Genomic DNA, 24777 nt, shown 5'->3' with positions numbered 1-24777 from the left:
AGAGCTATTTGAGGGCAGCACGGGCTCCAGGGGCAGCTGCCTTGGGCCCCCAATAAAAACAGGTCCCTGGGCAGCTGCCCCTTTTGCCCTGTGTTAAAGACAGCCCTGATGCAAAGCATTCTCTGATTGGTCAAGGTGGGTAGCATGATGTCACCACTCTCCACTCCTCTCCACCTTATCCAATCAGAGAAAACTGTATTCATTCAGTAAATTAGCAGTGCTGTGCTGAGCTGAGCAGCCAACCTCCTGTGTTCAGAATGCATCAGGGCAGTCAATTAACGCAGGAGTGGAGTTCATCGAAATTCAGTGCATAGTTACATTGGTTGAAGCTGGTCCATACCTTGAATTTAAGCAATAATTATTTTTTCTAATCAGCTGCAGTGTTTCTTACTGGAGTGGAGACTCTGTCAGTCACCCATACACCATGTAAAGATGTCCGTACATGGTGCAAATCCACAGGTTGCAAAAGAGACATTCGCTCGATTCCCCCATCAACACAGACAGTGTTGATGCAGGAATCCCTCCTGCCGAGTCATTCTCCTGGTGTCGGAAGCCGTCCCTACTGGGAGGAGACAGTGATTATTGCTAGCGGCTATACCAGTCACTAGCGATAATTGCATATAAGATCTGGAAGGAATATCTTTCCTGCAACCCACGGATTTGCACCATGTATGGACGGCTTTACACCATATATGGATGGCTGACAGAGTCTCGAGTAAGAAACACTGCAACTGATTAGAAAAAAAAATATTTCTAATCAGCTGCAGTGTTTCTAACTGGAGATTCTGTCAGCCGTCCATACACGGTGCGAATCCACGGTTGCAAGACAGATGTTTGCTTAATTTCCCCATCAACACAGACAGTGTTGATGCAGGAATCCCTCCTGCCGAGTCATTCTCCCAGCGAGGGAATCCGTCCCCACCGGGAGAAGGCAGGGATTATTGCTAGCAGCTATATCGGTCACTAATGATAATTATAAGATCCAGAAGGCTGGTTGTACCCAAGTTGATCAACTAATCAATTTGCCCAGTCTGCCCGTACGTGGTTCGAATCTCAGATGGTTCCTGCAGAAACCACCGAGATTCGAACCGTCTATGGCAGGCCCAACTACTTCCAGCAGCAGCCTGACAAAATAAACCACGGCTTCACAATTACCAGCAGCCTCATTAACCTACTGCATATGCTTATTTTAATTAGTCATTGGCTTACCTGTCTGATAGATGTGATAGTCCAATGGCCAACTAAAGGAACACACACAGCAGGCTGACAACACTGCTGTAGCTTAGCATTGCCAGCTTGCAAAAGGAAGTGCTGGCAAGATCACCAGGTAAGAAACTTTGCAACAGCTTCACAAAGAATAATTGGCTTAGAAAAACTGTATATTTTGAGACATAATGCCAAGCATACAGAAAAAAAATATATAGGATTTGCAGATGCATTAATTATTCTCTATACTACTATAACAGAAGAGATTTCTGAAATGTCCTCATTTAAATGGCTTCAGGTAGCTCTATACCTGTCTTTGGCAAACAATACATTTAACATGACCTACAACTCTATTTTCAACATTTATTTAAGGCTTGGTAGATTGTCCTTTTACATAAACGTTTAAAATAAAGCGATCTGCTTTCACATTAATTTATTGGGGGAAAGCAGGCACTCTGTATTTTCTTACAAAGAGTTTTTGCTCCAGTTTGTTATGCTATTTGTAGAAAAAAAATCACAGTGCTACCCTATGATATAAGCAATATACAGTAAAATCTTGGTTTGAGAGCGCTTTGCAAGACAAGCACATTTTTTAAATAAATTTTGACTTGATATACAAGCGATGTCTTGATATACAAGTAGCGTCATGTATAAAAAAAAAAAGAGAGGAGCCTCTAAAGTGTAGCAATATGGTTACATTTATTGAAGGTTCAATATTTAGCAACTCACATGGTTGATGATTAAAACAGGCACATCTAAGTATGCAGGCATCTGGGGTAAAGCTGTCCACATAGACCATCCTCTGCACAGCCATCTTCATCATCCCTTCCCCGCTGCACTCCACGAGTGATTCAAAGCCTCACTTTCAGATCACTCTACTGCAGGCTATTCTTCCCGGTCACGATTGCAGACTGACAGTGGTGAGAACCGGTGGTTCAGAAGATGGTCTATGTGGATAGCTTTACCCCAGATGCCTGCATACTTAGGTGTGTCTATTTTAATCATCAACCATGTGAGTTGCTAAATGTTGAACATTCATTAAATTTAACCATATTGCTACACTTAGAGGCGCCTCTCATCTCTATTATATTCTGTAGCTCTGCTAGATTTTGCTTCTAATCCCCTTGGGAAGGCTGCATATTGTGGATGGACATTTTATGGTTACACAACCTATCACATTGCTATAATCTTTGTATATAGACTATAAACTGAAGGACTTGTGGAACGAATCATCTGAGTTTCCATTATTTCTTATGGGGAAATTCGCTTTGATATAAGAGTGCTTTGGATTACAAGCATGTTTCCAGAACGAATTATGCTCACTATCCAAGGTTTTACTGTATTAGCATTTATTTTTCCTGACAGACCTAGAAATGCATGATCATCAATTGGTAATAATCATCAGCTAATTATTTTAGTCCAAGCTGTGTCAAAACTTGGATCTTGATGGAGAGGTCATTTGCAGGCTAAAGCTCAAATTGTGAGCAAAACTGTTAATTCCATGCTACAAGTTTGACTTCAGTTATAATAAAATGTTTTTTTAATATATAACAATGATTAAATATGCATAAGCAGTGTATCTCACTGCACAAATGAAAAGCTATCAAGAAACTCTGCATTAATTTAATAAACGATTCATCTAGAAATATATATATTATGAAATGTTTTCTTATTCTTTTTTCTTTTACTTTGAAGACAGAGAGGAAAGTGGAAGATGTACAAATTCCTATATGGCTGCAGGCCATGTACACAATGGCAAGTGAGCTTTGTAAATGGATAGAGCCCAGTTATGTTTTCAATTTACTGCTTTTGCTTAGGAAAGGCTGAGAAAATCTAGTGGATGCTTTGGAAGGTACCATTAAACACTATAATGAATATGCCGTACACTTTTTCCTTTTAGGTTTTATCACCAACTAAACTTTGTCATTAGACAGATTTATTTATTAAAAAAATCCCTTAAAGCAGAACCTTACTCTCCCAATCAACATTGATTATTTTTAATTCTTATTCTCCAAGCATTAGTAAATACATAGGAAAGTATTTCATATTTACTTGTTTTAAACTTTTTTTTTTCCACATCTCTTCAGTTGCTTCCTGGTCTCCAGGCCTAGGGAAATTATATTGTACCATTCCAGTTGTTTTCAAGAGGAAAAGAGGGGAGGAAAGGTTTTCTCAGCTAAACATAACCTCCTGTTTGCATGCCTGAGCTAAGGGCAGATGGCTTCCAGGAAGTAAATGCTACATGAATCATCTGCCCTTAATTAAGATGGCCACAGCCAGAAATGCTAGAGGGTGGATGGAGACATGGGTGAATGGGTGACTTGGCTTTGATTGTTAAAAATGAATTTAATAGCACTTTTGGTTTGTGGTGCTCAGATGCAGTGTACTTCCTCTTTAATTTTCAAACAGCGCAAAAGGTTTACTCAGTTACAGACGTGGCACTGTGCATATGCTATATGTATACTAACAGCTAATACTCTTAAGATCTATTACCCCTCAGGATGTTGTATGTGTTTCTGTTATAATCTGCACAATTATTAAACAGTAAGCCATGTAAACCATACTGAGAGCACACCTAAGCAGCAATAGCCAGCAATGGTAGATATATTTGACATTTCAATATGAAATCAGTGCTAGTTGGTTACTTTTCATCCAGTTCTCATTCATCGTCACCTTACTAAGAACTAGGACCAAAGAAACAGACTATAAGGTGCCTATCCCTTCACTCTACTACTACACTTACCATTTTTTTTTAAATGCTTAATTTTAGATAGATATAGAGATATATTTTATCCAAATATCTTTTACCTACAGCATAACACAATGGTTAATGACACTCCCATGTGCATATATATATTTCAAGTATACATATGTACATAATATAGACCAGTGGCACTGAATGGAACTTGATAGGGTATTGGTTAACTTTTTTTATTTTTGGCTTCGGCATTGTTTTTCCCCATGCTTCCAATAGTAGAGTTTTTAAGTATCCTACATTTATGGGCACCTTTTAAAAAGCATGCATATTAATGTAATTGCCCATATGGCTATATAGGTTTGCTTCTAAGTTGACTTCTTTAATATAATATGCTAATTGCCTCTACATTGCAGTGAAAATAGGGGAAATTATGAGATTGATTAAATAAAGGAGTAAAGCATGTATACTTGGCTTAGTGAATACAGCTAAGCTGTGTTTACACATAATTACCTTTGTACCTGTTTGAGTAATTGAAATGAACACTGATTTACTTTATTCACAAAGTAAAGTGAACATTCAGTTTGGTAAGTGAACATTCGCTACCACCTTAGTGAATCAAATTTTGGATATCCTAGATAGAAAAGACCATGGTAGGGTAAGTGAATATACATTGTTAATTGGCTCTTTATAGATAATGATATAAAAGCATCAGCGCTGTGTCTCGTGATAGAGGTAGCATAGGAATTTACAACAAACAGGGGTGGCAACTTTAAATGTAGTTTTATCAGCAGTTTTCAAAGATATTGTTCAAAGAGTAACTCCACTTTTGTTGAGAAAAAAACATTCCCCTCTGTGTGATCTCTGTACATTGAAAGGAGTTTAACAAACTTTGTCGCAGATCCCTACCTTTTGTTATTCTAAGGAAACCACAGTGTGTTCCTCTGTGCCCATGTGCTCAGTGAGTCTAATGAGAGTGGTTTTACAATTATCAACCAGCTGCTGCACCTGCAGGGCTCTAATGAGGAACCTTGCACGGTCTGCATCCCTTTAGATGTGATTTTTCTATTGGGAGTGTCTCCCAGAAAAGGACATTTTTGTTGCAGGGGATGCCAAAAATATGACTTGTATCTTAGTGCAGACTTCTGGGAATATCAGTGAGCCAATCACACAAGCAGGAAATTATGTTTCTGGGGGGGGGCGTTCTATACACATTCTGTGTACAGAACACCTACAGAGCTGAAAATTTAAAATTAAAGGTAACTTTTAATAAACATTCAATCCCAATATAACTTGTGTCACAATTGTAAATGCTATATTATTATTTTTTTATTTGCTCATTTTTTTCCCACGAAAGTGGAGTAACCCTGAAAAAGTGATTCTTAAGGCTGAAGGTTTTTTACCTTCATGCATTCTATGCATGAAGGTAAAAAACCTTCAGTATGCACAATGTGCTCAAGAGCGTCTGCTGTCCCGGGTCTCTGCGCTCTGGCATTGGCTCCCACTTCTGCCAATCACAGCCAGTGACAATGGAGTGGGGGGCAGGGCCAAGCCCATTTATGTGTGTCTTATGGGCACACAGAGTGGGGTGCAGAGGCGAGCATGAATAAGTGCCCCCATAGCAAGCAGCACTCAAAAGAAAGGAGGGGCCAGAAGCACCAGCGGGGGACCCAAGAAGAGGAAAAACAAGGCTGCTCTGTGCAAAACCATTGCACAGAGCTGGTAAGTATACCAAAAAAATACCTTTAATACCACTTTCATAAAATTTTAATTGGAAATCTATGCAATGGGTGGTAAAATAGATATTATGACCTATATGTTAAGTCCCGTTATAACTTATCTGAGCCTATTCTTTTTACTAAATAACTGAAATGCATTTTATATATATATATATGAATATATATATGAATATATATATATATATATATATTTAGACCTCAGTATGAATTATAATTTTCCTAGTCTAAAGCCTCATGCACCCTGGATGTTTTTACAGCTGCTCCTAGGGGCATTTGTATTTTTTTTCCTGCCTCTAAACTCCCCTGCATGTTAGCCTTTGTGTCCATGCACACATAGGCCTTTAATAGCGTTTAGTGGCAGGAACATTTAGGGGCAGGAAAAAAGTCACTACCAGTGCATTGAGAAGCAGGCAGAGTTTGGGCAGAAAAAAATTATTTACGCATGTAAACTTGTTTAAACACGTGTAAACATGCGTTAACGCAGTGATCAGAATAAATAATTTAATGCCCAAATGCTTGACGCGGCTAAACGCGTTACACACTTTTACAGGTTTTTTTGCTTTTTTTGCCAAAAGGCTGCTGCCAGTAGGAAGGCTTCTGGGAGAGTTTAAAAAATGCCCAGTGTGCATGAGGTCTAAAGGCTTAATTATTGAAGCTAAACTTACACTGGCAGAAATATTTGATATTATGACGATCATATTCCATAGTCTGTGCTTTGATAAACAAATAATTAATATACTTTATTACTTGTGTTCCAAGGGTTTTTTTTTATTTTTTTGATTGTATTATTTAAGTATGTTGAAACCATTTATAGAATATAAAAAAGCAAAAAACACATTTGTTGAATAAATGCAAAAAAAAAATAAAAAATCTCCCATGTTTTAAAATGCATTGGACATCATTATAGTGTAAGATGGTACATGTATAAAAAAAAAAATAAAAAAAAATTAAAAAATCCTAATTTGCCGTAATCAACTTGAATGCTGACTGTCACTGAATTAACTGCAGTAAGTCTTTCAAATTGCAGACTGTACCGCTCTCAGCATGTCATCCCAAGCTCTAACCTTTCCATGGGCTTGTCAAAAAAGTAGCTGCCAGGATCAGCTAGCCAAGAAGACTTAAGAGTTCACTTGCAATGCATTTCACACACGAACATTGATGTAATGATTTCATCAAATTTATGTGTATGTACATTGCCTTGTGATGACATCATAATACAGACATGAAGATAAAATCAAGGTGACACCCACTACCATGTGCACAGTGGTAGGGAGGGCAATTCAAAAGATTTTAACTAAGTAATGTGTTACAAATGGATTTTCTGATTATATCTGCTGAACAACATTGGGACTTGCCTGCACAATCACCCTGATGAAGCTACCTTAATGGTGGAAAAACATGTGAGTAGTGGGTGGTACATGCTTGGTTCAGCATAGTATGAGTGCAAGCAGGCAGAGGGGTAGTGAAAAAACTCACTCACCTATAAAGTTATTCTATATGTATTGGGATTGATATATTACTTTATATTTTATGTTTAGGTTTAGAACACCGTATAATGGTAGATAAAATGGTGAGAAAGGTTCTTCTAATTCTTCTCTTTTCCCCTAATTAGGACTTACGCAAGTTAGAAAGAACAGTGTGTATTTAAGAAGTTTCAAAGCATGTTAAAGATTTGCCTGCCAAAATTCTACCACTGCACATGGGTATTTAAAGATAATTATTCTATCTTTGTTGAATACCTATACGTGTATAATTTTTAAATGATTTAAAAAAAATGAAGTTTTGCCCTTGGGTAAAGACAAGTGGGTGTTATGAAGAATTCCATCTTCATGCTGCAGTTTCTAGAGTTTTAATTCCCTATAAGTACTTTCAAATGAGCATTGAATAACCCGTGGGACCTGCAAAATGTTCAAGTTACTTGGCCATTATCTCCACCCCTCATAAATTCATGTGCAAATGTGTAACATATTATGAAATTGCAAGTATTAATGAGTACTCTGTTTAATCTGTTGTTTTTATACTGCAAATACATTTGAAAAGAATATGTATTAAAATATTATTTAAATATATTGCTCACTAATAAGCAACTATAATTTTTAAGTGTGATAAGAATGATGCCACATTTTAGACATAAGTGATTCATATACTACTTGCAAGAACAACCACACCTTTGTTTTAAAATCAATATTGTAATGAGCCTAGCACTCTTATTAAATCTGCAATTCAAGTTTTATACCTTTTTTCTCCACATGAATTAAAATATTGCCAGGGTCTGCCTAACTTAACTTTATTGTTAAAATTAACCAAAATGGTAATAACTTACATCACCATTAGCTAACCCTGTAGGCTCCTGTAGAGGAACAGGTACACAAGAAGTACTCTTCTGTGGTCTACAAGGCCAAGCATTCACTGCATTTGAGGAAATGTATCCAATCAATCCATTAACAAGTACTAGACAGGAGTAACAGAGTGGAAGCCAACTGATTAAAACTTGAACATTCCAAAATCTTGCTTACTTGCTAAGTATTGTCAGCTTCACCCAAATGTATAATGTCAGACAGGTGTATCGCTCCTCCATACAGAAATGCTGAGGTAGAACAATGAGCATGCGAATCCTGCTAAATCTTCTTAGCATGTCCACCAAATTTGTTAACCAAGGGGTGAAATAAGCAGAGGGGGAGGAAGTGAGTGTACTCAGGTGCACTGAATGACGAGACTTGTAGTACTCATTCATCCACAAGCCCTTTAGGTTAAGCAGACTATGGCAAAATCCTATTTGAAATGGAAAAAAAAGTATAGCATTTGTATTGCTGATTGAAAAAGTGTGATGCTCCTAAAGTGCAAGTTGTTCTTTAACTATGTTATTATTATAGGTAATAGAATGATAACACATTACTTAAAAAAGATTGCAATCCTTTAGAAAAAGGTATTATAAAAATGTAAAAAAAAAAAAATATCAGTTAGGATCACTGACAAATCTGCCAAATTAAAAGTCTGTTAAACAGGAAATTTAGTCAGAAAATTAAGTCCTGCGAGATCCCTTCAGGCTGGCCCCTTTTGCAAGTATAGCTAAGTAAAACATTAAAAATAAGTGCCTATACTGTTTAAAAACCAGTAATACACTGTCTCACCCTGCTCTGCACATGCTCAGTTGCTCTCTATTTTTAGGCATTGTGGCAAGTGTGTAGAGGCCGATCTACTAACAGCCTAAAGATTTACTGCTGTTCAGGGGCTCTGGGCTTCAGCAAAATTGCAGCCTCCGGCAAGAAGAAACCAAAACATTTATAGCACACACTAATTTTGGTAGCATAATTATTAATGTAAAAATGTATGTTCCTTGCTAAAGAACATTATTTTTTAACAAGTTGTTATGGGTAATGTTTCACTTTAAGCACTCTCTGACCTTGGAAATGAAGGATTTCTAGTTAACTGGATAACTGGCAACTATATGATAAGAGGAGGGCAATGACAGTATTTTAATATCAGGTTATAACCAGAGAAGATGCCAGAAGTATAACATCTCCCAGGCCTGGGAGTTAAAGGGACCAATCATAACTGCCACTCATTACTTCCCACCCCTGTGCTCACATTACATCCTGTACAGCATGAAATGCCATGTTCCACCTTATTTTATCTGCTGTGCAAAGTTCTCTAAGGATTGTTGGGCATAAAGCTGAACTTCAGCTTTCTGTCACTTTAAAATAGTTAATTTGGACCAAGAGGTCAAAACAAACTATTGCCTTTACTAACAAATGTGTCCACTGTAAGTGCTGTATAAGCTGCATTTGGCATCAGTTATATACAGTATACAGAGCTGTGTTCCAGTAGCAGGATGAGGACTTCCCTTCCCATTCCCAGGGCAAAATTGAGTTGGGCTGAGCACTACTCCGCCATCCACAGGAAGCTTTGTATTTTCTAAATGAGTACAAGGCTTTTTCAGTTTGGCTGAGGTGGAGATTGTCACATCATCCACCCACCTTTCCATCTCAGCCAATCAAAGGAAGCCTTAAACCAATTCAGAAAATTCAAAGCTTCCTGTAAATGGCATCAGCCCAACTCAATTTTGTTCCAAGAGCAGGATGGGAAGTCCTCATCCTGCTGCTGGAACACAGCGCTGATGCTACATTCAGTTTCCACAGTACTCACAGCTGGTGAATCTGTTAGTGAAAGTAATAGTTTCTTTTGACCAGCTTGGTCTAAATGAAGTATGTTAAAATGACAGAAATCTAGAGTTCGGCTTTAGGCTAAACAAGCCTTATAAAACTTCACACCGGAGATAAAATAAGGATGAACCTTAAAATATAAAAATGGGTCAAAACAAATTTTATTAGGCATTAGAATCCCTTGTTGAGATTTTTTCCCTATGACTTTCACTTATTCGTCTGGATATCTCTATTATGGCCACCAGTGTATTCTGTACCTAACCTGAACCACAACATATTAATTCTGTTGTTTTGTTTCTAACCCCAACCCTGTATGGCAATAGGCCAGGTGACTATACTTTATTAATTTAGGGAAATGTTTCCAAGCTGGTATATTACAAAGTATCCAAGTTTGTAAATGGCATATACAACATTATCCAGAATAAAAACAGTGAGAATATGCTTGCACCCAGAGTAATTTATGATATAATATTTGCATTTGGCTTGTATAAGTGGACTGTCTGTTATGTTTGGTTAAAGCATAATAAAAACTATTGATGGATATTACAATTGGCACTGGGTGGACAATTGTAATCAGGTGGCATTACGCTAGAATGCTTTTTAAAAGGTTTATCCTAAAATGCATATCTATGTCTATAAGAGTATAGTATCCATACTTAAGGTGGGAGTTACATGAAAATGTAAGGAATTTTGAAACGTGTTGAATTAAAAAATCTTTATAAACTAGAATTTGATCTTTTTTTACACCCTAAGTGAGATAATACACCTTACTTAGGGTGCAAAATCCCTTGACCTGGATGCAGGAGAGAGTGATATTAACTTGTTTATTACAGTATGGACTTGTTTATTCCAAAAAAAAAACAACAAAAAATTCTCATTCGTTTTGACTGGAAACTTTGCAAAGCTGCAGTGACCACCAGTTTTATGAACATGTTCTTAAAATGGACATGATGGCAAGTTATTTTGCAGTGTACCCTTATATTAACTTTAGTTTATACAACCAGAAACCCTAATAAGAAAAATGCCTTCTTGTCCTATTTGTGTATATACTTTTCCCACCATAGTGAGATACCTGTGTTTTCAAACATGCAAGAACCAGTACATAGCAGGTTCACACAGCTATTAAACACTACCTAGCACAAACAGAACACACTGCATTGCAGCCCAATAAAGAGTATTTCCATTTATCTAAAAATAAGATTTTTAGGACACAAATTATTTAAAAAAATCTCCTCTAGTTTGGTTTTATGGGCATATAAGCATTTAATGCCTAATATTTTGGGGTGCATTACAGCTTCGCTCTAAATGCAAAAAAGACTTTGACACAGTGGTTAAATGTGGTCATACTCAGTACTGCTACACAATGCAGCATGTCCATATTTCAAGCTACATATGAGATTTAGGATGAGGGGAGGGGAAATTGGGAAAGGGAGGGGGCCGGAGCTTTAAACAAATTTCTCCAGCCTCAGCAGTGGAAACAGCACTGATTGGTTATCTAGCTCTGCCCTTTAAAGGGGAGGGTCTTTTGATGATGGGTTAGTTTGGTTTGGGTAAAGGTACCTCCCCAGAATTACACAGCTGTGGTCATTTTTTCAGTGTTTTTGTTTTCTTAGAATAATCTCTAAATATTCTCTATGTATATATGTATATTTTTATATACAGCGCGTACAAAAGGATAGTGTACATTGTCCTCTTCACAGTCGGGTCTGAGCTTCAGGAATATAAATCTCTATGCTGTCAGCACTTTCTGTGGCAGAGTTGTGCCGGTATGAGGCAGCACGTTTGGCTGCCAACAGCCTCTTCCTAGCCTCTTGCCTCTGGCGATCAACGGAGTCCAAAGAACGGTCTTTGACTGGATGGACTTTCTGACGGAGTGGCTTCTTTGGTATTGGAGGAGGAAGCTTCTTCTCCTCCTAAAATTAGAAAATGTAACAAAGACAATTTCCAAAAAAAACAAAACATTTCAAGCATATCGAAGTAAATTGAAAGTAAAACTGTGGCCAAGCTTTGGACATTTAGGTATTTATTGTACACAAAATATAAAAACAAAAAGAATCTGCGCTGGGGAAGATTTTAACACATAAAAGCAGCCTGCACCAAAATCTGTGATACCAAATATGTGCATCGATAATGTCATGGACTTGCAATAGTTTGGCAAAGCTTACCTGTCCCATCATGTCTGTATTAGAGGTCAGACTGCACTTCTGGTTCCTTTTTATCCCCTTTCCTTCCTGTTCCTGCCTCACCCAGGTCATCACAGGAAGTCTATATTAACCAGTGCAATGCAGGTCTGCTTTGCTGTTCAACAGTGTTAGTTTCCTGTTTCCTGTTTGCCGTGTGCTTGAACTACTCTTCTGTGTACCGACTTTGGCTTGTCTCTGACTTTTCCTGTTTGCCTGTTACCCTGACCTTTGGCCTGTCCCTTGACTACCCTTGTCTGCCTGTTACCCTGACCTCGGCTTACCCATCACCATTCTGTGTGTCCTGAGTGTCTGCTTCCCTTCTCTCCCTACGGAGCGTGACTTGGGGGACCCCAGGGGCCGCGACCTTGGCCCAGCTGCAGCCAAGTCCATCCTCACCACTAGAGGCTCTGGTGAACACCTGCTGGGTCTTAGACTCCGCGCCCTGGGGAATCTTGGGCTCACGTTCCGGTCCATCCGCAGCAGTCTGCTTCTGGGTTCACTACCTTGCGCTGCGCCCCTGCCTCCAACAGGGTGCAGTTGTCACCTGGCCACAGGTGACCTGACAGATAAATCAAATAGTGTGGAGCTGAATCAATCCAACATAATAGAAAATATACAATACTTGATGTGCGTAAAACTAGAATATATCAATAAAAAAAAAATTAATTTATCAATATTGGCCATTTCCCCTGAAGACGTCATTCTTTGATGAAACATGCCCCGGGTGAGACCCACACGTGGCGCCATTAAGCTATGTGATTGCCAGAAGACTAGTGTTTGGAGATAGTTTGCTCAGGAAACTGCATCTTTTAATGTGATTTTATTGTGGAAATAATGTACACTTCTACTATTAAAGATACAGATTTTTAAAACATATTGTGCTATGAGAAGTTGTTTGCTTGCTTTGCATTACATTGCAGGTAGAGTTCGCAGGAAGGGGATGAGGAGTGACAGGAAGACATCCTGGCTATTTTAAATGAGCTGTTGACCATTTATTATGGTCCCTATTATCTGGTAAGGAGCCTAACTTATCTTGTATGACGGGTGATATCACTCTGGTGATCAGTACTGAATGTATCAACAATTTATCTTTTGGATGACTGATTATACTTATTGGATAGGAGCGGAATCTATTTGCACTTGGATATGGGACTACACGCACTATATTTTTTAGATATTACACATGAATTACCAATTTTCTGGATTTTTTAGTTCATGCATTGGGACTTTAAAATTATTTTTAGGATTTTATCATTGGTTTTTCATTTCACAAATTTTATTATGTTGGTGAATATTTATGTCAATTTGTATTTATTTCATATCTCTTCACTTTATGAATTGAGATTTTGTTTTACTTATATATATTTAGTTTTATACACATCAAGGGGTTGATTTACTAAAACTGGAGAGTGCAAAATCTGGTGCAGCTGTGCATGGCAGCCAATCAGCTTCTAACTTTAGCTTGTTCAATTAAGCTTTGACAATAAAACCCAGAAGCTGATTAGTTTTTATGCAGAGCTGCACCAGATTTTGCACTCACTGCTTTTAGTAAATCAACCCCCAAGTATTTTATATTTTCTATTATGTTGTATTGATTCAGCACCACACTACAGTATTTGATTTATTTATTGTACACATTGTTAGCAAGCAGGAAAAAATTTAAATCCAAAACCTAATAGGCATCAGTAGCTACAGGCACTTTAGAGTAAATTCATGGCACAAACACTGAAGTCACTCATGTGGTTCTCTCAGCAGTTTAACTCACCCTGTTCCCCTTCCACATCATTTGCCTTGTGTTTTATATTACACTTTAGAAGGCTGAAAGTCAATTCTTGGAGGGTGAGCATGGTGAGCTGAACTGCTAAGATATGTGACTTGAATAACTTCAGACCATGGGTTCACTTCAAAGAAAAGTTTATAGCATATGATACTGTACACACTACCATGGAAATACTTTTAGGAATAAAAATGAAAAACAGGTACTATGTTATTTTCAGCTTTTGTAATTATAGCTGATAAAGTTAAAGTGTATCTACTGTCAAGACTTTTTTTCATTTTAGATAGAACCAAAGACTCGGCTCTTACCTTGGTTTCCAATAGCTTCCATCCATTTTCTTTTAGCTGCTGCAACTCTGCAAACTTCATCCCCACATCTTCAAATGAAAGTTGGAGGAGATCCCAGAAACCCGCCAGGTCTTGAGAAGTAGGCAGAGGGAATGACGTGGGATCCTGAAGACCAAGTAAAAAGGCTTGCATAAGTGAATTTGATATTTTTATTTTCTATATGCATAGTTGCGTAGGGCAGGCCATAGGCGGAGTAAATTTCTTTCCTGCAAATGGCAGGCTGGTTATACCTAAATTGATCGATCACTCAACTTGGGTACATTCAGCCTGCCCATACATGGACCAAATATCGGCCAGTTCAGCAGGAACTGGCCGAGATTCAAACCGTCTATGGCTGGCTTTAATTGTAAAAAGTAACAGCAAAATATAATGTAAATGTTTTTAATTTGTGTACTGACAGGGTTGAGGAATATTAAAAAACAAGTTCACTAAAAGTGGTCTTGTGTTTGAAAGCAAGTGACCATACAGGTATAAACACTTTCATCATAGTAAAACTAATAATACCTACGACAATACAACTGAAGCATGTACAGCATGACAACAAACAGCAGCAATCACCTTATAAAAATGCTATACTGTTATAACACCTGGTATCACCCATATTTGTTCACACCAATGTGTTTGAGGAAACAGCTGTCATACTTTATTAATATAGAAAAACTGCCTTACATTGAGAAAAACTTTTTTTTTTTTAACCACTACTGGACCAGAAGTATTTGCCCTCTTAATGACCAGGCCATTTTTTGCAATTCGGCACTGCATTATTTTAACGGACAATTGCGCGGTCGTGCCACACTGTACCCAAATAAAATGTCCTTTTTTTCCCACAAATAGGGCATTCTTTTGTTGATATTTGATCACCCGTGCAATTGCTCTATAAGCAAAAAAAGAGCGACAATTCTGAAGAAAAAAAAACAATATTTTTCACATTCTGCTCTATAACATTCCCAAAAAAATAAAAAAGTAAAAAATTTTCATCCTTCTAGGCCAATTTGTACTCTGCTACATTATTTTGGTAAAAAAAATCGAAATAAGCGTATTTTGATGGGTTTGCACAAAAGTGATCGCATCTACAAACTAGGGGAAAGATTTATGTCATTTTTATTTATTTATTTTACTAGTAATCATGGCAATCTGTGATTTTTAGCGGGACTGCGACATTGCAGCAGACAGATCGGACCCTAAATGAGATTTTTCACACTTTTGGGAGGACCAGGGACATTACTACAGTAATCAGTGCTAAAAATGTGCACTGTTACTATAATAAAGACATTGACAGGGAAGGGGTTAACCGAGGGGTGATAAAAAGGGTTAGTGTGAGCCTATGGGGGATGGGCTTGTGAAATGACCACAGAGACCTGTGATTCTATATAGAAGGATCACAGGAGCTCTGTGGTCGTTTCAGAGAGAAGAACGGTCAGCTGTGTTTACAACAGCTGACCGGTGTTCTCTCTCAGTGGGGAGTGATCGCGGGTGCCCGGCGTCAATCGCGGCCAATGGCCCCATGGATCGGCATCCCTGCTGCCTAGTGGGGGTGGGAGTGCGCTCGCCCCACTAGCACCACACACGTGACTGAGGTAGGACTACGTCGGTTTGCGCAGGAGAGCCAGCTTGCCACAGTAAATCTGAGACGGGCGGTCGGGAAGGTGTTAATTAGAGCTATTTTGGAGTGCTTAGTCACTCTGGAAAGTTCCATCCTCCTACATTATAGTGCAATTCCAAGATAAAGTTTTTTTTTTTTTTTTTTTAATTTTGAGTCTAAGCCTCTTGTGTATGTATAGCTTACCTTAACATACAGTATCTCACAAAAGTGAGTACATGCCTTACATTTTTGTAAATATTTTATCTTTTCATATGACAACACTGAAGAAATGACACTTTGCTACAATGTAAAGTAGTGAGTGTACAGTTTGTATAAGAGTTTACATTTTCTGTCCCCTCAAAATAATTCAACACACAGCCATTATTGTCTAAACCGCTGGCAACAAAAGTGAGTACACCCTAAGTGAAAAAGTGCAAATTGGGTCCAAAGTGGCAATATTTTGTGTGGCTACAATTATTTTCCAGCACTGCCTTGACCCTTTTTGGCATGGAGTTCACCAGAGGTTCACAGATTGCCACTGTAGTTCCCTTCCACTCCTCCATGACGACATCACGGAGCTGGTGGATGTTAGAGACCCTGCGCTCCCCCACCTTCCGTTTGAGGATGCCCCACATATGCTAAATAGAGTTTAGGTCTCTGAAGGGAGGGTATCATGCTCTACTTCAGTATGTCACAGTACATGTTGACATTCATGGTTTCCTCAATGAACTATAGCTCCCCAGTGCCGGGAGCACACATGCAGCCCGAGACCATTACACTCCCACCAGCATTGTAAACCGTGATAATCAGCGCTGCTATGTAAACCATAAAATCAATGAAATCAATAAAAATCAATAAATATGTCAATAAATGTGCACATCAATAAGAAAAATAGCAATGTGCTGAGAAGTCCTTGTGCTCTTAAATCAAGTAAATGTCCTTTCTTGTGCAAATAGCAAACAAAAAAATAAGGGTGTTGCTGTGCTCCACTTCTGAGGAAAGTGCTTGTGCTCCCCCTTCTGGTTCCCTACTTACCAGAGCCACATGAAAGTAGAGCAGAGGTAGAAAATCTAATTTCTCTGATATGGACAAGGATCCCTGTAGAGCCAGAATAGTGCGATGGTGGTAGTTGGAAATATCGTTAGTTGCTGGTGTTCTTGAAGACCCTCATTGAAACAAAAGGTCATCCATAGTGAAGTAAGTACGGAAAAGCTTTTATTGAAACGAAGAAACTACTTACAAAAAGTATCAAAATAAAAACAGCAGTGCACGGCTCAGTGGGTACTGCTCTCGCAGCGTGCGTTCCACCGGCTGGATATGATGTGGTACGCTCAACCTCTCGCTAGACGCGTTTCGCCCTCCCCTTTGGGCGTCATCTGTAGCTGATGTATTGAGCGTCCATTGAGCTTATATGTAATACACTCCTCCTACTCCACCCAACGGTGTCGCATACACCTCATTTAGCCAGAACTGGTCACTCGTGACCGCTCGTCCGTAATGTATCTTGTTTTTATGTATTTCATATACATATAAGGGGCAGATATTAGCATCCAATATGGTATATGTTATATGGAATAAATTAATATCAGGAAAAGAAGAAAAAAATGGAAACGCATTCACTGTATAGCCAATATATCAACAGTGGCCTCTAGTGGTAAAAAGTAGGTAAATCATTGTCTATTGCTGGAGGAATGACTTACATCTAGCAAGATATAATAAACTGCAAGAAAAACATTACAAAAAAATTTACAAGAAAATTATTACAAAGAAATGTAAACCCAGAGCATAGAAATAATCAAAGACAACAATATTAGGCATAATACTAAAATCAATACATATAAAATATAAATATAAATATGTGTAATATAAAATGTAATATTAAAAATTTAAAAATCATTGATAAAACAATTAATGTCTAGTTCTACGTTTAAACCTTTAGGTGTCATACTACCAAGCCTATGGATCCACCTACTTTCATTTTGTGAGATGGACTTCTTCATATTGGTACCTCTCCTGTTTTTCAATTTTGACGATACCACAAAATTTTTATTTACTGGGGTCTTTGTTGTGGTAAAGTCTGAAGTGGTTAGATAAATTATGTTTTCTAAAACCTTTTTTAATATTAATATGTTCTCTCAGTCTCACCCGTAGTTCCCTTGTGGTTCTTCCTATGTATTGGAGTCCGCATTCACATTCCAACAGGTAAGTTACGTGAGTACTACTACAGGTGATGACATTGTCAATTTCATATTGCCGTCTGGTAGTGGTCGATTGGAATTGTGTTACTTTCTTTGCTTTATTATTGGTTATGCATGTGCGACATGTGAGACACCTACCACATCAAAAAAAAACCTTTTTGATCCAAAAATGTTACCATTTTAGTGAGTGGATCAGGAATGCTTTTAACAATCTTGTCTTTAAGAATGGGGTCCTTCTATAGATACATTTTGTTTTTTTTGGTAGAATTCTTTTGTATACGGGGTCCCTCAAAAAGATAGGCAAATGGGATTTGATGATGTTCTCCAATTGTTTGTATTGTTGGTTATATTCTGTGCAAAAAGCTAATTGGTATGGTTTATTCTCTTTAGTTTTGGGTTTTAATAATTCATCTCTGTTGATGTTGCTGACTTTTTGTTGGATTTGATTGAAAATATATACATTTTATATTACACATATTTATATTTTATATGTATTGATTTTAGTATTATGCCTAATATTGTTGTCTTTGATTTATTTCAATGCTCTGGGTTTACATTTCTTAGTAATAATTTTCTTGTAAATTTTTTGTAATGTTTTTCTTACAGTTTATTATATCTTGCTAGATGTAAGTCATTCCTCCAGCAATAGACAATGATTTACCTACTTTTCACCACTAGAGGCCACTGTTGATATATTGGCTATACAGTGAATGCGTCTCTATTTTTTTCTTCTTTTCCTGATATTAATTTATTCCATATAACATATACCATATTGGATGCTAATATCTGCCCCTGAAATCCATAAAAACAAGATACATTACGGACGAGCGGTCACGAGTGACCAGTTTCGGCTAATTGTGCTGTATGTGACACCGTTGGGTGGAGTAGGAGGAGTGTATTACATATAAGCTCAATGGACGCTCAATACGTCAGCTACAGATGATGCGTCTAGCGAGAGGTTGAGCATACCACGTCATATCCGGCCGGTGGAACGCACGCTGCGAGAGCAGTAACCACCGAGCCATGCACTGCCGTTTTTATTTTGATACTTTGTGTAAGTAGATTTCAATAAAAGCTTTTCCGTACTTACTTCACTATGGATGACCTTTTGTTTCAATGAGGGTCTTCAAGAACACTAGCAACTAAGGATATTTCCAACTACCACCATCACACTATTCTGGCTCTACAGGGATCCTTGTCTATATCAGAGAAATTTGATTTTCTACCTCTGCTCTACTTTCATGTGGCTCTGTTAAGTAGGGAACCAGAAGGGGGAGCACAAGCACTTTCCTCAGAAGTGGAGCACAGCAACACCCTTATTTATTTGTTTGCTATTTGCACAAGAAAGGACATTTACTTATTGATTTAAGAGCAAAGGGATTTCTCAGCACATTGCTATGTTTCTTATTGATGTGCACATTTATTGATATATTTATGGATTTTTATTGATTTTTATTGATTTCATTGATTTTATGGTTTACATAGCAGCGCTGATTATCACGGTTTACATTGCACTAAAGGCAATTGAACTTTAATTTTTCAGCTGCAGCTATATCACATTTTGATTCATTCTACACCTATATGGTTTTGCACCTCACCACAAGCGCGAGGTTATTTGCTTTACACTCCCACCAGCATGCTTGACTGTTGGCAAGACACATTTGTCTTTGTACTCCTCTCCTGGTTGCCACCACACACATTTGACACCATCTGAACCAAATAAGTTTATCTTGGTCTCATCAGACCACAGGACATGGTTCCAGTAATCCAGCTGTAGCTTAGTTTCAGGGTCTTGGCAATCTTCTTATAGCCTAGGCCATCTTTATGCAGAGCAACAATTCTTTTTTTCAGTTCTTTGCCATGAGGTGCCATGTTGAACTTCCAGTGACCAGTATGAGAGAGTGAGCACGATAATACAACATTTAACGCACCTCCTCCCCATTCACACCTGAGACCTTGTAACACTAATGAGTCACATGACACGGGGAGGAAAAATGGCTAATTTGGCCCAATTTGGACATTTTCACTTAGGGGTGTACTCACTTTTGTTGCCAGCGGTTTAGACATTAATGGCTGTGTGTTGAGTTATTTTGAGGGGACAGTAAATTTACACTCTTATACAAGCTGTACATTGTAGCAAAGTGTCATTTGTCACATTTGAAAAGATATACAGTAATAAAATATTTACAAAAATGTGAGGGGTGTACTCTACTGTACATAGATACTGTACATATTCTCTGTGTCCATTTTCACATCTTTCCCTATTTTACCTCCTGGTAGATATTCATTATATGACAACATTTCTAAAATGGGGACACACTCAAATAAGGGTTGTCTTCATTTCTCTCAAATGGGGTGATTTACTAATAGCAAACAAGCTGTTCACTTTGCAAGGGAATTTGCACATTGCAAGGGAATTTGCCACAGAGTTTAGAGAATGCGATGACGTTTCACTCCCGTCCACATGCAAGGAAAATACACTGCTCAAAAAAAAGTTAAAGGAACACTTTTTATTCAGAGTATAGCATCAAGTCAATGAAACTCCTGGGATATTGATATAGTCAGTTAAGTAGCAGAGGGGGTTGTTAATCAGTTTCAGCTGCTTTGGTGTTAATGAAATTAACAACAGGGGCACTAGATGGGCAACAATAAGATGACTTCCAAAACAGAATGGTTTTACATGTGGAGGCCACTGAACTTTTTTTTCCCTACTCATCTTTTCTCCTTGTTTTTCACTAGTTTTGCATATGACTAGGGTCAGTGTTACTACTGGTAGCATGAGGTGATACCTGAATCCTATAGAGGTTGCACAGCCAGTCAAACTCCTCCAGGATGGCACATCAATATGTGCCATTGCCAGAAGGTTTGCTGTGTCTCTCAGCACAGTCTCGAAAGCATGGAAGAGATTTCAGGAGACAGGGAGCTACTGTAGGAGAGCTGGACAGGGCCGTAGAAGGTCCTTAACCCATCAGCAGGACTGGTATCTGCTCCTTTGTGCAAGGAGGAACAGGATGAGCACTGCCAGAGCCCTACAAAATGACCTCCAGCATGCCACTGGTGTGAATGTCTCTGATCAAACACTTAGAAACAAACTTTATGAGGGTTGCCTGACGGCCCAATGTCCTCCAGTGGTCCCTGTGCTCACTGCCTGCAACCATGGAGCTCAATTGGCATTTACTATTGAACACTAGAATTGGCAGTTTCGCCATGGCGCCCTATGTTTTTCACAGATAAGAACAGGTGACAGAGGTGAAAGGATCTGGAGAAGCCGTTGAGAACATTATGCTGCCTGTAACATTGTTCAGCATAACAGGTGGTTATCAGTGATGGTCTAGGAAGGCATATCCATGGAGGGACTCACAGACCTCTACAGAATAGACAATGGCACCCTGACTGCTTTTAGGTATCAGGATGAAATCCTTCGACCCATTGTCAGACCCTACACCGGTGCAGTGGGTCCTGGGTTCATCCTGGTGCAAAACAGTGCCCAGCATCATGTGGCGAGAATATGCAGCCAGTTCCTGGACGATGAAGGAATTGATACCACTGAATGGCTCCCAAGCTCACCTGACCTAAATCCAATAGAACACCTCTGGGACATTATGTCTCGGTCCATCTGCCAGGTTGCACCTCAGTCTGTTCAGGAGCTCAGTAATGCCCTGGTCCAGATCTGGGAGGAAATACCCCAGGACATCATACGTTGTCTCGTGGGGGCCATACAAACTACTGAGTACCATTTTGAGTTGCTGCAATGAAATTTCAGCAAAATAGACTAGCCTGCTGCATCATTTTTTCACTTTGATTTTTTTGGGGTGTCTGTGAGTTCACCATTTTGAAGTTTGACAGTTTTCATTTCCATCAAATGATGTGGCATCCTTCCTAACACATTATCCAGTCCATATCAGTATAGATATCCAGCATGATATTTGTTCCCATTTAAATCTGATGTAATCTTTGACAGTAAAGATGGCAGTTTTATTAGGTAAGGTTTTTTTTTTTTTTTTTGACCATCACTGGTTGGTTTTGATGATCTAGTTTGATCCTTATTGCTGTACCTACTATGTACGTATGCCACTTTTGTTTGTTATTCCCAAACTGTGTCTCACCTGCATTGCTTGCAAGTTCTACCTACATTTGCCATAGAAGGCTGTATGTTCTCTATTTGTCCTTTCACTAAAGCTGGATGCAGGTTGTTTGAATCTTGGCCAGTTCATCAGGGACTAGCTGAGATTCGAACCATCCATGGGCAGGATGATTGTACCCAAGTCGATCTATTGCTCGACTTGAGTACAACCAGCATGTCAGATTTTTCATGCAATATTTGCCAGTGACTATTGCTGCTAGCAGTAATCACTGTGGGTTCCCCTGGTAGGGATGGTTCTCTCTGTCCCCCTACTGGGAGAACACAATAGCTTCACAGGAGGGATTCCCCAATCAACACTGACTGTGTGAATGGGGGAATTGAGCGATTTTCTTTTATGCAGCCTGTTGCAGAAAATAAAATTACACCATCTATGTCCAGTTAAACCTTTACCAAAATGATTGAAACAGAAAAAAAGGGCCCTAGGGTATAAAATGCATATACTGTATGTTGGTCTGGACACAAATGTATTAAAATTATTCATTCACCAGTAATATTGACAGTTTGATTTTTGAAACATTAATCTTCTTTGAATTAATAGGGTTTATTTAGAAAATGTGAAGTGTTCTAAGTTATACAAAAAAAGTTTATTTTTATCATTTTAAAAAATGCAGAGTGAGAGAACAGAAGAAAATTTTAAATTAAATCCATATTTGAATACCCCTTTGCTTCAAAACAGCATCATTTTTTTAGATACACTTGCATACAGTTTTTGAAGGAAATCAGCAATAGTCAGAAATATGTTTATATTTCAAATGCGTTTTCTAATTCAATTTTGTTTTGATTTAGAATTAGATTCTAATTCAGTTTGACTTTAAATTGAATTCCGACAAAATTTTGTTTAGTTAATTTATTTCAGATTCATTCAAATTCTTTCCTTTTATGATTCAGAAATTTGGATACATCCGAATTTCTGAATATCGAAAAATGTATCCCAATTTCCAATCAGAACGAAACAAACTGCACATGTCTAGCCGAGAGTTAATTCCATTCCAGGTTGGACACTTTGGTGACTCCACCCCATATCCAGGACTCCACCTTCCTCTGACTTAAAGGAAGATCTGACAGCAAAGCTGTTGCGCTAAGGAGGTGATGAGTTGAGGAGCCAATGGAGCAAACTTTGAGAAAATGTCTGTGATAACCGGGGCTAAATGTCACTTTTGCTCATCCTACAAGTGTGGCACTCCATGAACAGGTTAAAGGTATCCCTTCAAAGCATGTTATTTAGCCCCGGTTCACACTACTGCGTGTGCGGGGTTCGCATGTAATGTCGGAGCGCACTGCTCCGACATGACATGCGACCAGCTGTGCGGTGCGAGTTTAGCCATACAGTTTGTATGGCTAAATTCGCATCGCACCCACCGCAAACACGCACAGGAGGCATTTTTGCTGCCGCATCAGGATCTGATCGCACAGCGGTTCACACTTGTGCGATCCGATCCTGTGCGAACTGCACGATCGCACTGCGATATGCGATCAAACTGGGGGTGTCGTTAAGATTACATTGACACCCCCAGCGGATCGCATATGGCAGTGTGAACTGCCGGGGGTGCGTGTGCGATGCGGGAACAGGCTGCGAATTCGCAGCCTTCCCGCATCGCATCAGTGTGAACCGAGCCTTAAAGGAATTCTATATTATTATTGTTACCAAGTAAGCATTATTTAAAGACCTGATCTATTTAAATTGTATATAAAGTTTTTTTGTTTTGTTTTTATTGTATTGGTACATGTTTTTCATGACAGTGCCCAAGTACCCCTGCCTTTTTTAACCTGCCCTGAAAAAAAAATTAAGCCCCCTATAGACGTCAATGGAGTTTGGGCATTATGATTATAGTCCACCAATCTTTTCAACTGCTCTGCAAATGTCCAGCAAATAGTTTTTTTTTTTTCAACTAGACTTTACAATCACTTTAATATGCTCTTCTTTTCTTTTTCACTATCACTGTAATCATGCTGATTGATGATCTTCCAGGTATTGTTATACAGTACATTACTGCTGTGCTGTTATGTTCTATTGTTAACAAATAACTTTGTTATTCCATGTCCATATTTGGTCAATGACATCACCTGGGATGACCTACCACTTTTACATTACACTACATGGACTGGGAGCTGTCATTCGTGTTGCGCAGTCATCGAGAACAGATTGTGTCAGCAGCTGGCAGATTTGATTCATCATGGTTGGCATGGATCTGCATCGCTGGATGGCATGATTAAGGATTGATTTACATTGCAGAACATTTGCAGTTTTTTTTTTTAAATAAAGAACTTGTCAAGAGGTGTTTGTCTTTAGTTAAATCTTTTTGTGAATGAGTAGGAGTACAATCAATACAACCAATCCAGGATTATGGGGAAGAGGCCCATGTCCCCATTAACATAGAACCAAGGTACTTTTCCAGGGGGTCTACCCTAGCAAGGTACCCTTCCTAATTTAAGGACATGTGACCCAGTATATTTCAAGAAGTTGGGATGGGGTGTACGCTCCTCCATCCCCCTTGGTATGGATTTTGGAAGAACCAATTGCTTTTTTACTTGTCTTTTTGTGTACGGTGTCAGCAGCTGAAAGATTTAATTAATCATGATTGGCATGGATCTGCATCGCTGGATGGCATGATTGAGGATCGATTTACATTGCAGAACATTTGCAGTTTTTTTTTTTTTTTTTAATAAAGAACTGGCCTGACCTGGTATATTTCAAGAGGGTGAGGTGTACGCTCCTCCATCCCACCCAAGTATGGATTTTGGG

At 38.6% G+C, this 24777-nt stretch overlaps 1 protein-coding gene across 2 annotated transcripts in view; it reads right to left on the bottom strand.

The window, feature by feature from the left end:
- Positions 1–10698: 10698 nt before the first annotated feature.
- DLGAP3 (DLG associated protein 3) overlaps positions 10699–24777 on the bottom strand; it is a 724943-nt gene continuing 710864 nt past the window's right edge. For both annotated transcript variants that reach the window (XM_082246991.1, XM_082246992.1), the window contains exons 11-12: positions 14072–14215; positions 10699–11716 (exon numbers count right to left, since the gene is read on the bottom strand). In XM_082246991.1, the coding sequence (XP_082103117.1) occupies positions 11498–11716; positions 14072–14215 (363 nt within the window). In that variant the 3' untranslated portion in view covers positions 10699–11497. The remainder of the gene's footprint in view (positions 11717–14071; positions 14216–24777) is intronic.

Source organism: Pelophylax lessonae (genome assembly GCF_965119305.1).
Source record: "Pelophylax lessonae genome assembly, chromosome: 2".
Lineage (NCBI taxonomy): Eukaryota > Metazoa > Chordata > Amphibia > Anura > Ranidae > Pelophylax > Pelophylax lessonae.
This window is presented reverse-complemented; position numbering and strand designations above follow the sequence as displayed.